Source organism: Myripristis murdjan, chromosome 6, assembly GCF_902150065.1.
Source record: "Myripristis murdjan chromosome 6, fMyrMur1.1, whole genome shotgun sequence".
Lineage (NCBI taxonomy): Eukaryota > Metazoa > Chordata > Actinopteri > Holocentriformes > Holocentridae > Myripristis > Myripristis murdjan.
Window position 1 is genome coordinate 7912584 of NC_043985.1, and position 12841 is coordinate 7925424.

General features: G+C 43.7%; 1 protein-coding gene across 2 annotated transcripts in view; it reads right to left on the reverse strand.

The window, feature by feature from the left end:
* LOC115360447 (polypeptide N-acetylgalactosaminyltransferase 18-like) overlaps window positions 1–12841 on the reverse strand; it is a 135282-nt gene that overhangs the window by 24165 nt on the left and 98276 nt on the right. Inside the window, exons 7-8 of one of the 2 annotated variants that reach the window (XM_030053368.1) lie at window positions 7476–7661; window positions 4939–5076 (exon numbers count right to left, since the gene is read on the reverse strand). In XM_030053368.1, the coding sequence (XP_029909228.1) occupies window positions 4939–5076; window positions 7476–7661 (324 nt within the window). The remainder of the gene's footprint in view (window positions 1–4938; window positions 5077–7475; window positions 7662–12841) is intronic. The other variant, XM_030053367.1, reaches the window with a different exon arrangement.

Here is a 12841-nt window from a genome sequence, read left to right on the forward strand (position 1 = left end):
CCTGTGTTGGGCCGTTGTTGCTCCATTGTTATGCTCTGTTATCGAGGTGGCGCATAGGGTTTGAAGTAAAATTCCCATTAATATTTGCCATAGCCAATGGAATAACTGCTCATAAAATATCAACAATTTAAGGTGCACTCGACATCAGCTGTGAGATTGTTATATGATGGTATATGCTCCTCCACTGGTCAGCATTTACTCTGATTTCAACTTTATTTTTAAGAGGTCGACTTTATCACCGACACCTGTGCAGAGGCACTACATTATTCTTGAAAAAAGTTCTCCCAGTCGGACTGCTTTTACAGGGTGACGGAAGTGATGTTGACTGTCTTTCGTTTGCTGTCACTAGCAGGATTGCCAGTCAGGTATTTTGTGTTTCTTTAGGGATGAAGAGGAGTGTCAGTAGGGGCAAGCGTTAGGGATGGGTCGGTTTTTCTGTCATTATCCATCTCATTGGCGCCATTTAAACCATAACATTCTTGCAATACTGATTTTTCCAAAAGTCTGTGGGAGAAATGAATCAGAAATTTACTTCCGGAACCCGGCCGCCAGTTTGCTTCATAACATATCTGTCCAACAGATCAACAAGCTGTTCAACCACGTGTCTTCTGTCTTCAAATGTGAGATTCCTTGCCGCAGAAGCTGTTTGAACACTGACCAGACCAAAATAGCAAAGCAACAAAGCAGCATCACACCTGAACTGGACCAAAACAAGCAAACTGCAGATGTGAGAACATCCTAAATGTGACATCTGATCCAGTTCAGGAAGTTCCCATTAGTCCAACATATTTGATGTCCCAACTCCAGTCTGAACAGATGTTGCTGTCCTCCTGTAGTGTGAGCTGGTGAAGCACTCACATCTATACAGGCCTGTGGGTTACAGTAAATAGTAAATAACATCACTGCTATAATTTGGTCACAGTGGATGATCTTTAATACAACATTTATGATTTTCTAGCGACATTATTGTTTCTAGCTCAAATAAAACATTGAAATAAAGCCGTGATTATCATCTGTAATGCTCCGCCAAAAAGTATAGTTCCCCAAACAAAAACTGGTGGAGCAACATAAATCAGTGTGAGGGGTCGACTGCTTACAGCCCAGACAGTGTTACTGCTAAAACCTGTTCAAACTGTCTTGCAGTCTCCAGTTTGTTCAACTCATTTTTTGTGACTCTACGCCGGAATAAGTGCCTGAAGAATGTTGAGCCTTTGCCAAGCTCAGAGTTCAGCTTTTGCGTCTCATGAAGTGCACCTTGACTTATTTCCATGGCATAATAAACATTCATTCAGGGGCAGCCGTTTTTAAGTGTGCCATTCAACTGACATTTCAACAGATTTGAATAGAAATGCCTGTTTTTCCATTCAGACTCCGCGCTCCCAGTGTGAATGCAGAAGCCGCAAACTAAATAAAAGTTTGTAAGATACAAACATTTTTTTTTTTTTGGAAAATGAGTGGAAAAGGTTATTGCCAACATCCCTTCTGACTCTAAACTTAAACAAAAACCCTCGAGGCGCAACGTTTGGAGCTCATGATGAATCTTCAGGAGGAGAGCCTCATATCCTCTGACTGTACTCTGACATCCTCTCTGAGGTGTTTCTCTCCCCCAGCAGGAAGGCTGGTCTCATCCAGTCATCCCACTCCCACTTTAGCTTGATCACCAGCTCCTTTCCAACTACTCCCTAAGTCCACACACAGCCCACACTCCTTCCCTTCGCTCCTCTGTAGTCGTATCAAATATAGTCTTGTGGAGGCGTTTCGGCATAATCTGGTTGCACAGCTGACGACTGAGCTTTTCATTTTACAGTAACTTACCTACATGCTCTGCTCACACTTCTTATACATGCACAGTAATCCCAAATATTCTGATACTTTGTTAACACCTACAGGGGTATTAATGTGTGTGTGTGTGTGTGTGTGTGTGTGTGTGTGTGTGTGTGTGTTTGTGTTTTTGTCTTTATTAGACAATTACAGTAGAAAGAGGCATGAAAGACAGTGCAGAGAGAACGGATGACGTGCAGCCGATGGCCCAGGCTGGAATCAAACCCAAACCATAACAAGGACTGGGCCTTAATGGTCTGTGCTGCACTGGGATGCCCCCTCCCTGTGCTGCCACTTTAACATGAACATCACTGTTTACCACCATGAACGACATCAGGAATGTTGTGAGCACAAACGTGCTGTGTCACAATCTAAAAGACAGGACATGTGATCCGATGTCACGACTGTGAAGCTGCAGTCATAACGAAGGTGTGGAACAACTGCACCAGTGAAAAACATCTGAATAAATCATATCTGTGCTAGTTCTCTACCAGACAAAGCATGTTCTGCATGGAAGTTTCATACCAACAACAAATTCTGGAGGTTTGAAATTTTATACTGTATTCCCAAAAATGCAGGACATTTGGAAATAAAAAAATAATGACAACAAAGACTTGATAAATAGTGTTATTCTGTCTTTGCAGCAACTGTACAAGGCACGTTGACTCTACCACAAATTACTCAAAATAGTCGGCGTTATGATCTATCTATCTATGAGCCCAAACACAAATTCAGGGTTGGTTTTAGAGTGACAAAAACGTATTTCCACCACTAAAATTTACTGCGGCTGCTTAAAATACAGTGAAGAACCAAAATCTGTGTGAAGCCTGAGCTCTAAAGTGAATCACCTGCCACCAAAGACCAGGCGCCCTACTTTCAGGTCAGGCTTCACAGAGATTTGGGGTTTTGATTTAGTTCCTCTTTAAATAATACCTGATGAAACGTAACATCTAATGCGACATGAGTGTTTAATTGAAACAGCTTAAAAAAGCAAATTTGCCTCTCTTCTTGTTCCAATATTTACCCTGCATGCGCAGTGCATTCCTTCAGCTTTTGTTTCATGTTAAATCACAGATCAGGGAATAAACAACATCCACAGATGGCATCACACCACAACACTTGTTGTGCTCGCTCCAAACCGCTATCTCCTCCGACTTCGAGTTTGTTTTTGTCAAATATGTAAACTTCATATCTGCATCTCTCAGATGGCGCGGTGGCGATGCTTTCATCTCGCTCGGAGCTGCGCCCCCACACATGCTCAGTAATGTCAACAAATGACTTCATCCAGCTCGCTCTGTGATTGAAGTGTTTATCGAACAACAAACACAAGAGGTGGCGTACAGGGGCTTTTCAGAGCGAGAGACTCACCTGCTGTTGCTAATATCTGGGTACAGCCGAACCGGCCTATTTTCACTCAATTCGCTATCTTTTACCTTGCACTTTGATGACAGAGCTGAATTCATGCAGAGAGTCAACACAGTCGATATAATGCAGAATAAAGCATCTTCAACCTGTAGCAAATATGGTCTGAGTGATGATTATTTCCACACTCTCAACACACTGTAGTGCAGCCAGGCCTCCACAAGACAGATGACTTTCTTACCTGCACTCAGACTAAGCTCAATAGGTTAAACTGAGGAAAAAATCCAAAAATGAAATCAATAAATTATTAGTACAGGGATTTGGAGAAACCTCTGACGAGAAGCCCGGCTCAGAAAAAAAAAAAAAAAGAAAAAGATACTCATTTTTCTCCCCCTCTATCACTAAGAGCAGTCGAAGCGGTGGGCTAATTCTGCTCTGCCTTCAACAGATTACTGTCATTTTTCAATTATGCAAAATCCTCCTACAGTCATTAGTCGAAGAGAGGAATAGCCATGCTGAAATTAAGTGGCGTAAAGAGGTTCACCCTTTCAATACACTGCTGAAGTGATTTGAAGTGAGCCCTTTCATTAGAGCGGCTTATATCACACGCTGTGCATACAATTAGCTGCAGTGTTAATGGAAAAGTTAAGGTGTTACCGCTCGGAAAAGTTAGGAAAGTTACGGTTTCCAGGAGCAGTTTACTCAAGAGAGGGTGTTCATTAGAGACGCGTCATTCAGTCGAATAATCGATTATTGACGACTATTAAATTAATCGCCAACTATTCTGATAATGATACATTGTTTTGAGCCATTCACAGCTTCTCAAATGTCATTATTTTCTGGTGTCTTTAGTCGTCTTTGGCAGTAAACTGAGTATCTTTGGGTTGTGGACTCTTGGTTCAGACAAAACGCGACGTGAGGATGGCAGAAAGAGAAATTGTGAGAAATTTGATTGACATTTTTCACCATTTTATGGACCAAACGACTGACTGATTGATCAATGAAACAGTTGAGTTCTATACACTTTCATCAGAGGACCAAGAATGACTGAGAGTAAACTGCAGTCACTCTAAACTCACAGAAAGAATAACACTTCAACAAGAAACAGCCCATAATGACTTAATCTCCCAAGTGAATTGGCAAGCGGCCGGCGTAAAGAAACCAACTCTAACAGGCTTTAGATTAGAACGTGCCAGCATGAGGAGCTGTGAAATTATGACACTTTGAATTATGATGGCAGGAGAAACCAAAACGCTTTTGTTCCTTTATCAAAATGAAAATACCTTAATTGTGGTTCCGCAGCGTCGAGGCTTTTTCAAGATCCGATACGCTCAGCCCTCTGGCTGAAATGTGACAAGGCAACAGAGACCAAAAAAATATGTTTTAAAAACTCCTTGTTGGCAAGCCACCACAATAAAGACATTTTAATTTTGGATGAAGCAGAAGGAGTGCCTTGTTCATATTTCATAATGAATTCAAATACTCCTGAATACTTCATGTTCTGCTTTGAGTAGTTTCTGGATTGGAAACACTGAACAGGGATTGAACGGAGGAGAGGAGAGCTTCCAAAACTTGGTTGGGACCCAGATTTGCCGGCTTGTTGCTGCGGGCCACCAGAGGGTAGGAGTCGCAGTATGTTTCAATAAGCCTGGCTTCCAGGGCAACAACGGATGAATGGATGAATGTTCTTATTTCATGGTTCCATCTTAGAAAAGTCTGGAAAACCCTAAGAATCAGGGAACAAATGAAACTCACCACTCCGTAAGCGATTGTGTCACTGTAGGACCGCAGCTCCGGGTAGATGTTGGTCAGGAACCAGCTGAACGGCCGGCAGTGGAGTCTGGATCTCAGGGCCTTCCTCTCCGAAATGTCCCCAATGTCCACACCTGAATTCTGGAGGAGGTCACACAAAGCCATTTTGCACATTGTAGTAATATTTCAGGCATTTAACTGATGCACTTACCCATCGCAGCTCACAATTAGTGCTGCAGTAAAATAAGATTTAGCTCCCTAATCACCGAATTGCAAGAAAGCCAAGAAAGGGGTGAGGACTTGGTGCCCTTTCAATATTTCTGCACCCACAGAGTGACCATCTAATGCTGTTTTTCCACTGGCTCTTTTGGCTGTACCGAGTTGAACTGTGCTGCACTCATTTGCATTTCCACGACCGTGCTGAGCCGTGCTGGAGCTGGACCACCTGAAGAGCGAGGCCAAAGCGCACCAGCGTCGCCCTCAAGTGGCCTGCAGCAACACTTGTGAAAGTTGTATTATGGGTGATAATCTATCCAAGTAAAAAATGATATTTTTTTTTCAGTGAATTGCTCAGTTATACAACATTGTTCATTTGAAGCAGCCATTCGGAGTTTGTCTTGTTGATTTTATTTATTTATTTATTTATTTATTTATTTAAATAAAGCACTTGTGTGGGATGCTGGTAATATAATGGAAACACAAAATCCCAGCCACACCGGGTGGATGTGCTAAGTCAAACTGAGTCAAGCCAGGCCAGCACACGTGCATGGAAAAACGGCACCGGAGTGAAGAATAAGAGCTCAGGAGGAGGTAGAAGGGATTTTCAGAGAGCAATTAGTGGGAGAAAAGAGAGGACGTTCAGCAGGGGAAAAAAAAAAAACTCGTACAGAGGAAGATAGAGAAAATCAGAAAAATTGAGATTACAGAGAGATGGGCAAAGTACATACCTCAACATACAGAACGCTTTCAGATGACACAAAACACACTGTGTGGAGGTACTAATCTGTTGGGCCACACCGGCTGTCAGTAGGTGGTTGTGTTTCGGTTATCTCAGCAGAACTTAACAAACATGGTTGATTTTCATTTCTGTTATCAAATATGAGCAGATCATTTTGCCATTGACAAAGGACGTTGAACAATTTTGTATTTAGATAATGTCAGTTTCCTAGTTACCATGGTAACTAGGAAACGGGCATAGTGCAACATAACCCATTGTATTATATTGTTGTTATATTGTATTATATGTTGTCATTGTATTATATATGTATTTATTTATTTAGTGTATTATTATATTGCACTTTATTTTTATAGAAGTATTTATGTGTCTTTCTTGTATCTTTTGACTCTTTGAATGACCGCACAAGAGTTCCTATGTGTGTATGCACAAATGGCAAATCAAGTTTTTTGAATCTTGAATCTGGTCTGCTAATCACTGCTGTGTTGTTGGTTTGCCAGCTCAAAGCAAGAAGGTTTATTGTGTCACAGTAACTTAGATTTGGAAAGAAATCAACCGACTATTTGCTTTTACTCTGCACATTATTGAAATGACCCACATCACTTTAATAGTTTGGATATCTCTTTATGTTATCTCTTGTCACACATTCAGCCTGACTTTGTCATGGCTGACGAACCTCCAGCGTGTGAGGTTTGTCAATGCCAGTCGCATGGCTTTCAACTTATGATATGTTTCAAGAGCTAATATTTGCGGAACAGCCCCGTGACATTAAAGGGAGCGGCATACTTGGCAAGAAATATGACTTTTGGGGCAGACAGGCGTCGTGCAAGACACAGCGACTTCATGAGAAGAGTCTGAGCTCTTTCAAAGACCCGGTGCCCTACTTTCAGGTCAGGCTTCACAGAGATTTGGTTACTCTTTAAATAATCATTAATGAAAGAGCACAACATCTGATGCTGCATGAATATGCTGAAAAAGCTCAACAAAGCAAAACTGCTCCTCTTTTTTGTCCAGATTCTGTTGTATTTCCTCGTCAAGAGTTTTATTGTCATGTCTTGTGCTGCACATATGACCGTCTGTCAAGAATGCAGGCATTAAATAACTGAATACTTTGATTTAGCTTCACCAGCTGTCCCATACAAAATGACAGTCTATGGAACTGCCCTGTAAATGTAAAGTAGGCTAAAATCATGGTCAATATTGAACCGACAACATATTTTTTTTTTCCATGTCTTTGAGAATCAGTTCAGTGAATGTGAATTAGAACTGATTGTGACAGAAGTAAACACTGTGCTTGTCCTCATTCTCTATTCCACTGCCCCCAAACCTTCTGTTAATCGTTTCATCGTGTCTTTCCAAGAATACTGCGACCTAAATTCCTCCACGCTCATCATGGTGTTAGTTGCTTCACCTTTATTCCACAACCGCCTGCAGATGTCGTACTGTATCATGAAAGACGGCATGTATGGCCTCTCTGACGTGGCAAAGACTCGTATCAATTCACGTCACAAATCCACCTGCAAGCCCTCTATCCACAGATGAGCATGCACACACACTCCAACACACACATGCATGCTGTGTGTACCTGCTGGGGGACGTTCCAGGCCATGTAGACGTGGCTCTTGTACTGGTCCATCCAGACCTCGGCCACCCGCAGAGCGTTGCGGCGCACATGGGCGGTCAGGTTCTCGGTGTAGGGCTTGTGGGCTCGCTCGATGTGGGCGATCCTGGAGCAGGGCAGGACCTCCACGCTCCCCCCACACTGCCACACCTTGCATACACGCACACACACACACACACACATAACCACAAGGACATAAAGTACACAGTGAAAATGCAGATTTTTATAGATGCTGCCAGGTGTATGCCAATCAAACCTGCATCCTCTAAATGGGGGATTAAATCCTTACTAGGACCGAGTCTGCTTTAACGAATTTGCATGGAAACACACTGAGAAAGCCAGCTGGAGTGGCGGTTATTTTTACCACTTTGCGGTTTGTTGACAGCACAAACCGTGGAGCATGTCACAGTCAACACGGGCCCAGCGAGCACCATGACAGGCCAACAAAAACACAAAATAAATGTCAAGATTTGGTTCACCGGTGATCCAGAAATATGTGGTTTGGATGGCAAAATGAGACAAGTGTGCATTCGTCTGGCGTGCTTTCCGCTCGTGTGCACAATATAGTCATTTCCATCCGCTCACCTAAGACAGCTGGTATTGAACTACACAAATGAGCACGGACAGAGCATCAAGCCGCCGTTAGAAGGCTCCAAACAACTGGCACTGTGATGTTCAGGCGAGCGATGCCTCTTCCCACCGTAACGCCTCAACTTTCTGACTTTCACACACTTCCACGATGCTGCTGCGGCACAAAATACTCAAGAGTTGGCTGTGGTGACCAAACAGCCGCTGGAGCCTGCTGATCCGAGGGAAAAAAAAACGTCTGTCCTCTCCATTCCACTCCTGTGCTTTTTTTTCCCTGCGTGCGCGCTATAATCTCTCCTGTCGGCCGGCCTGCCTCCCTCTCCCATCCCAAAGACGGGCAAGAAAAGCTACAGCAGAACAACAGTAAACTGCAGCGCTTGGCCCCGTGCCCGGGCGAAAGCAGAAACTCAAGCCAAATTCGGAGATGATTCACGCTTCCCTCAGAAATATCTCCGCGTTTTCTGAAAAGGATTTACAACACAGGGTTAGAGTATAAGGAGCTATTCTTCGAGTATAACAATCTTTGTCTGAGCGCGTGGGTGTGCGGGGAAAGATAGAGGCTGAGATGGAGGGAGGTGGGGAAAAAATGCACAGAAGGAGAAACGTAAAGAGAGAGAGGGGAGATTACAACAGGATGGGGTGGACAAAAAGAGAAGGCAGATAAACAGGGGAGTGTGGAGAGGAGATAGAGAAAGAAACGGTGAAACAGAGAGGGGGACAGGGAGAATAACAGCTTCTCTCCATCTTTTCAAGCCCTTCTGTAGCTCAGCACTTCCTCCCTTTGTTCTTTTCTGTAATCTTCTCTTTAAATAAAACCCTCTCGCTTGGGATCAAAAAGGGTCTGCTTCAACTCTTGACCTGCAAACATGACAGAGCAGGTATTTTCAAGGCTAACAATATGAAGTAGCTGCAGTGTGTGTGCATGTGTGTGCTATGCCTGGGGCAATGTGTGTGTGTGTGTGTGCAAGTGTCTGTCCACTTCGGTGTATGTGTGTGTGAATGATTTAAGTGCATTAACACAGAGACAAAGAGGGCAGGATTTCGCCGGCACATTTAAATCCCTGATCGTCTCCTCGGCTGCCGTTGCCTTTAGTGGGCGGCAGATGTAAATAGAACAAAGTTGCTTGTTTTCCAACTTAAGCCTTGGGTTGAACTCGACGTGTGATGAATTAGTTAGAGTAAGTGCTACGCCCTCGAGACAGATGTGCAGGACTGATTCCGTCAAAATAACACGGCTGATTTACATCACTCTCCAGCTGCAGTAAGGTCTTTTGTGCCTCGGTTTGCGATTGCGGCAAAAATGGAAATATTGGCTTTTTACCTCTCCATCATCCTTGATGCTTTAACATTCACACACAGGCTGTTTGAAATGATTCATGAATAGGCACCGTGTGTGTGTGTGTGTGTGTGTGTGTGTGTGTGTGTGTGTGTTCATGATGTTTGATTTTAGGAGTCTGGCTTGAAATACTCCTTTGGCAATGGGAGTGCATGGAAAAGAAATGTCAATATGCTGGCATGGCATTCTGGGTAACCTTTCACTGCTCTTCAACTGTTCAGAACCAACAGACCCTCCTCTCAAATAGCCTCATCCTGCCCTGCCGGGGGAGCCACCGAACAACAAGGCAAACACACACTTGACATTAGCTTTAATGCAGTGCACGACTCGTGATTCCATCAAACCGGGTTCGCTTAAGGTCGGCGTTTGGCGCCGTAACGGCAGAGGGCGACACATCGGCAGCCGTGTTGGCCTCTTGGCCCTCTTTCAGCTCCTGAGCCGGGACGCGGCGCGGCTGGACGCAGCATCTGATGTGGCTTACAACAACATGGACCACTGGGGCCACGATGGCGGTGAGATCCACTCGTGCAGAGGGGCCGGCTGCTCACGGCCTGTCGGGTCGATGTGTGTCTTGGGTGGGAGCTTTCAGGACCACGGTAACAGAGGTCCATTAAGGATAACGTGCACGGACGCAACACGGGCGCTCACGCTCGCTGCTGAGACAATTAGCCGGAGAGAAAGCCATTATCAGCCTCACAGCACCTCACTGCAGAGACTGTTTGGGATAAAAGAAAAAAATAAAAATGGTCATAATAATAATCCTCAACTAAAGAAGCCTGAGGAGGTCAGACTTGAGGGGAATTTTTCCCCCCAATTTTTTGTAGCATTCTGTTTCCCTGTATTGTCCATGCTTCATGTATTAGTATTATTATGCTAGCATGGCTGTCAATACAGTTGTATGAAACAATATCCCCCTCACTAAAACACACACATTCACACTCACACATACACCCACAATCACACACATGCAGGCATTCGTCACAGTCATACATTTCACTCACGTTTTCTGCTTTTATTTTGATATTATTACTGTTGTTGTTATTATATTTTTGTTATTCTTAGTTTGTCATCACTGTTATGCAGTCACATTATTTCTTGTGTTCTAATTCTATGTAATATTATGAAATTTTTAATTTTAGTTTGGTGGAGGCTTCCATTCAGCCCACTCACTTTTCTGCCTGTCCTTGGTCTGTGTATTATTTGCTCTCCTTGTTATTTTAAGTATTTTTAAATTGTGCAAAAATCAAACTGAGACTAAAAGTAAAACCTCCCCAATCAAGGCCGTAGCCAGGATTTTTCAAATACCGAGGTCAACCCCAACTCAACCCCCTGAACCACCACCCTGACCCACCCCAAGGTCAAAAATAAAGAAATAAATAAAAAACAGATCAGTGCGAGAGTTAGTTTAATTGTCCATGTTGTTTGTTGATAATGGTGGAACAGCTGGCCTGTAATCCAGATGTGGAGATCCTTTTCTTTTATCCCCTGGGCTTCAAGTGTGAGAGACTCCACTAACTGCAATGACATAAAAAATAAATAAATATTGCACAGACAATAGACATAAACATATTACCATTATCAATTTACTTCGCACTTTGTCAATTATGTCCTTAGTGCAGTGAATTTATGTCATAATAAGTACAGTAATACCTTTAGGTTACAAGTGGTCTTACCTTTTATCAAAACAAGTGACTATTCTTCTGTGGCCAGAAGCATCCCACCTCTGGAGGACTTTCATGGGATCTACTGCCATGGTTCTATGGACATGTATGAGAGCCAGACCAGACAGCCTCTCGTTCCCCATGCTAGATCGAAGCCAGGTTTTGAGTCGACGTAGAGCTGAAAAAGACCTTTCACAAGAGCAAGTGGTGACTGGCAGTGTGAGATAAATGCAAAGGATGCACTGGATGTTGGGGTAAAAGCCCATGTCAATATTCTGCAATGTTTCCTTTGCTGTTTCTGGAAGAGGTCCAGTGTACTTCTTGAAATGATGCTTCCATCTGTGTATTTCCTGCTCTGCAGCATCAGGTTGAGGCAGGTCCTCTTTGTACCATGACAGGAGAAGATTCTGTTTTTCCTCAGTCAGCTGTGGCAGAGCTTTGGGCACAAGAAGGGCTGCAACCAGTGCTGGTTCACTGGATTCAGCAAACCGGGTCCTCAGTTCTTCAGTCACATGGTCAATGAAAGGAAGAAATAAATTCAGCCTATAATGCTCTGCAACTGAATCTGCTGGTGCATTGCCTCTGTGTTGTTGTTTTACTGTTACTCTTTTCTTCACAGGGGCAACATCAATAGTGCTGGCCATCTGCACTGCTTGTTGATAGATTGTGCTGAAGCTCTCCTCACTGCGCAGGCTCTCTATGACTTGAGCCACTTCTCTTCCCTCTTTATAGGCACTTAATATATCCACATCTGGAGACTGCAGCCTTGTTGTCAGTGGCAGTATGTATCCAAGAACTTTGTGGATTGTTACTGCGGTGACAATTGTGTCAAAGGATTCAATGCTGTTCCGCAACCTGCTGGCCTTCTCAGAGTGAAGGCGTGTTCCGTCACTTTCAGTTTCTTGCAGTGCAGTGTAAATGGGACGAAGCTTTGAGACAAAGGCACCCACTGTCTTTATTCTGGACCCCCATCGGGTGTCTGACATCAGTGGGATTCCTCCTCTGGTCCTTTCACCTTGGTCTTGTAAAACATGGTCTTGCAGCATGTTTTTCTTGGTAGCTGATGCTGAGAAGAAAACAGCTATTTTCTCGATCATTGTCATTGTGTTCCTCACTATTGGGACATCTGTGCATCCATGGACCACTACAAGGTTCAATGCATGGCTACGGCAGTGAGTGAAAAGGGCTCTTGGTTGAAGCTCCCGTATCTTCTGCTGCACTCCACCCAATCTACCGCTCATGGTGCTGGCACCATCGTACCCTTGGCCCCGCAGAAAAGCCACAGGAAGCCCCCACTTCTCTAACTGTGATAGGATAGCATGAGTGATGGATGCAGCATCTTGCTTGTCAAGTGGACAAAAACCCAGAAAATCCTCTTGTATCTCAAAAACCTCTGATACATAGCGAATGCAAATGGATAACTGCTCTGTTCCACCTACATCTGCTGTTTCATCAGCCAAAACAGAGAAGTATTTTGATTTCTTGATTTTCTGAACTATTTTGTCTTGGATCTCTGCCCCACAGCATGCAATTAACTCATTTTGAATTGATGGTGACATATATGTGGCATTCCGAGCGGTGGTCTCAAGGTGCAATTTCAGTGTGTCATCAAACTTGGATTTCCACTTAACAAAGTGTTTGAAGTTTCCATCCTCCTCGTGGGCCTCTTCATCCCAGTTGCCACGCAATGCAACATTTCTCTTTCCCAGATTCAGTATTATGTCAAGGATTGATGACAAAATGTT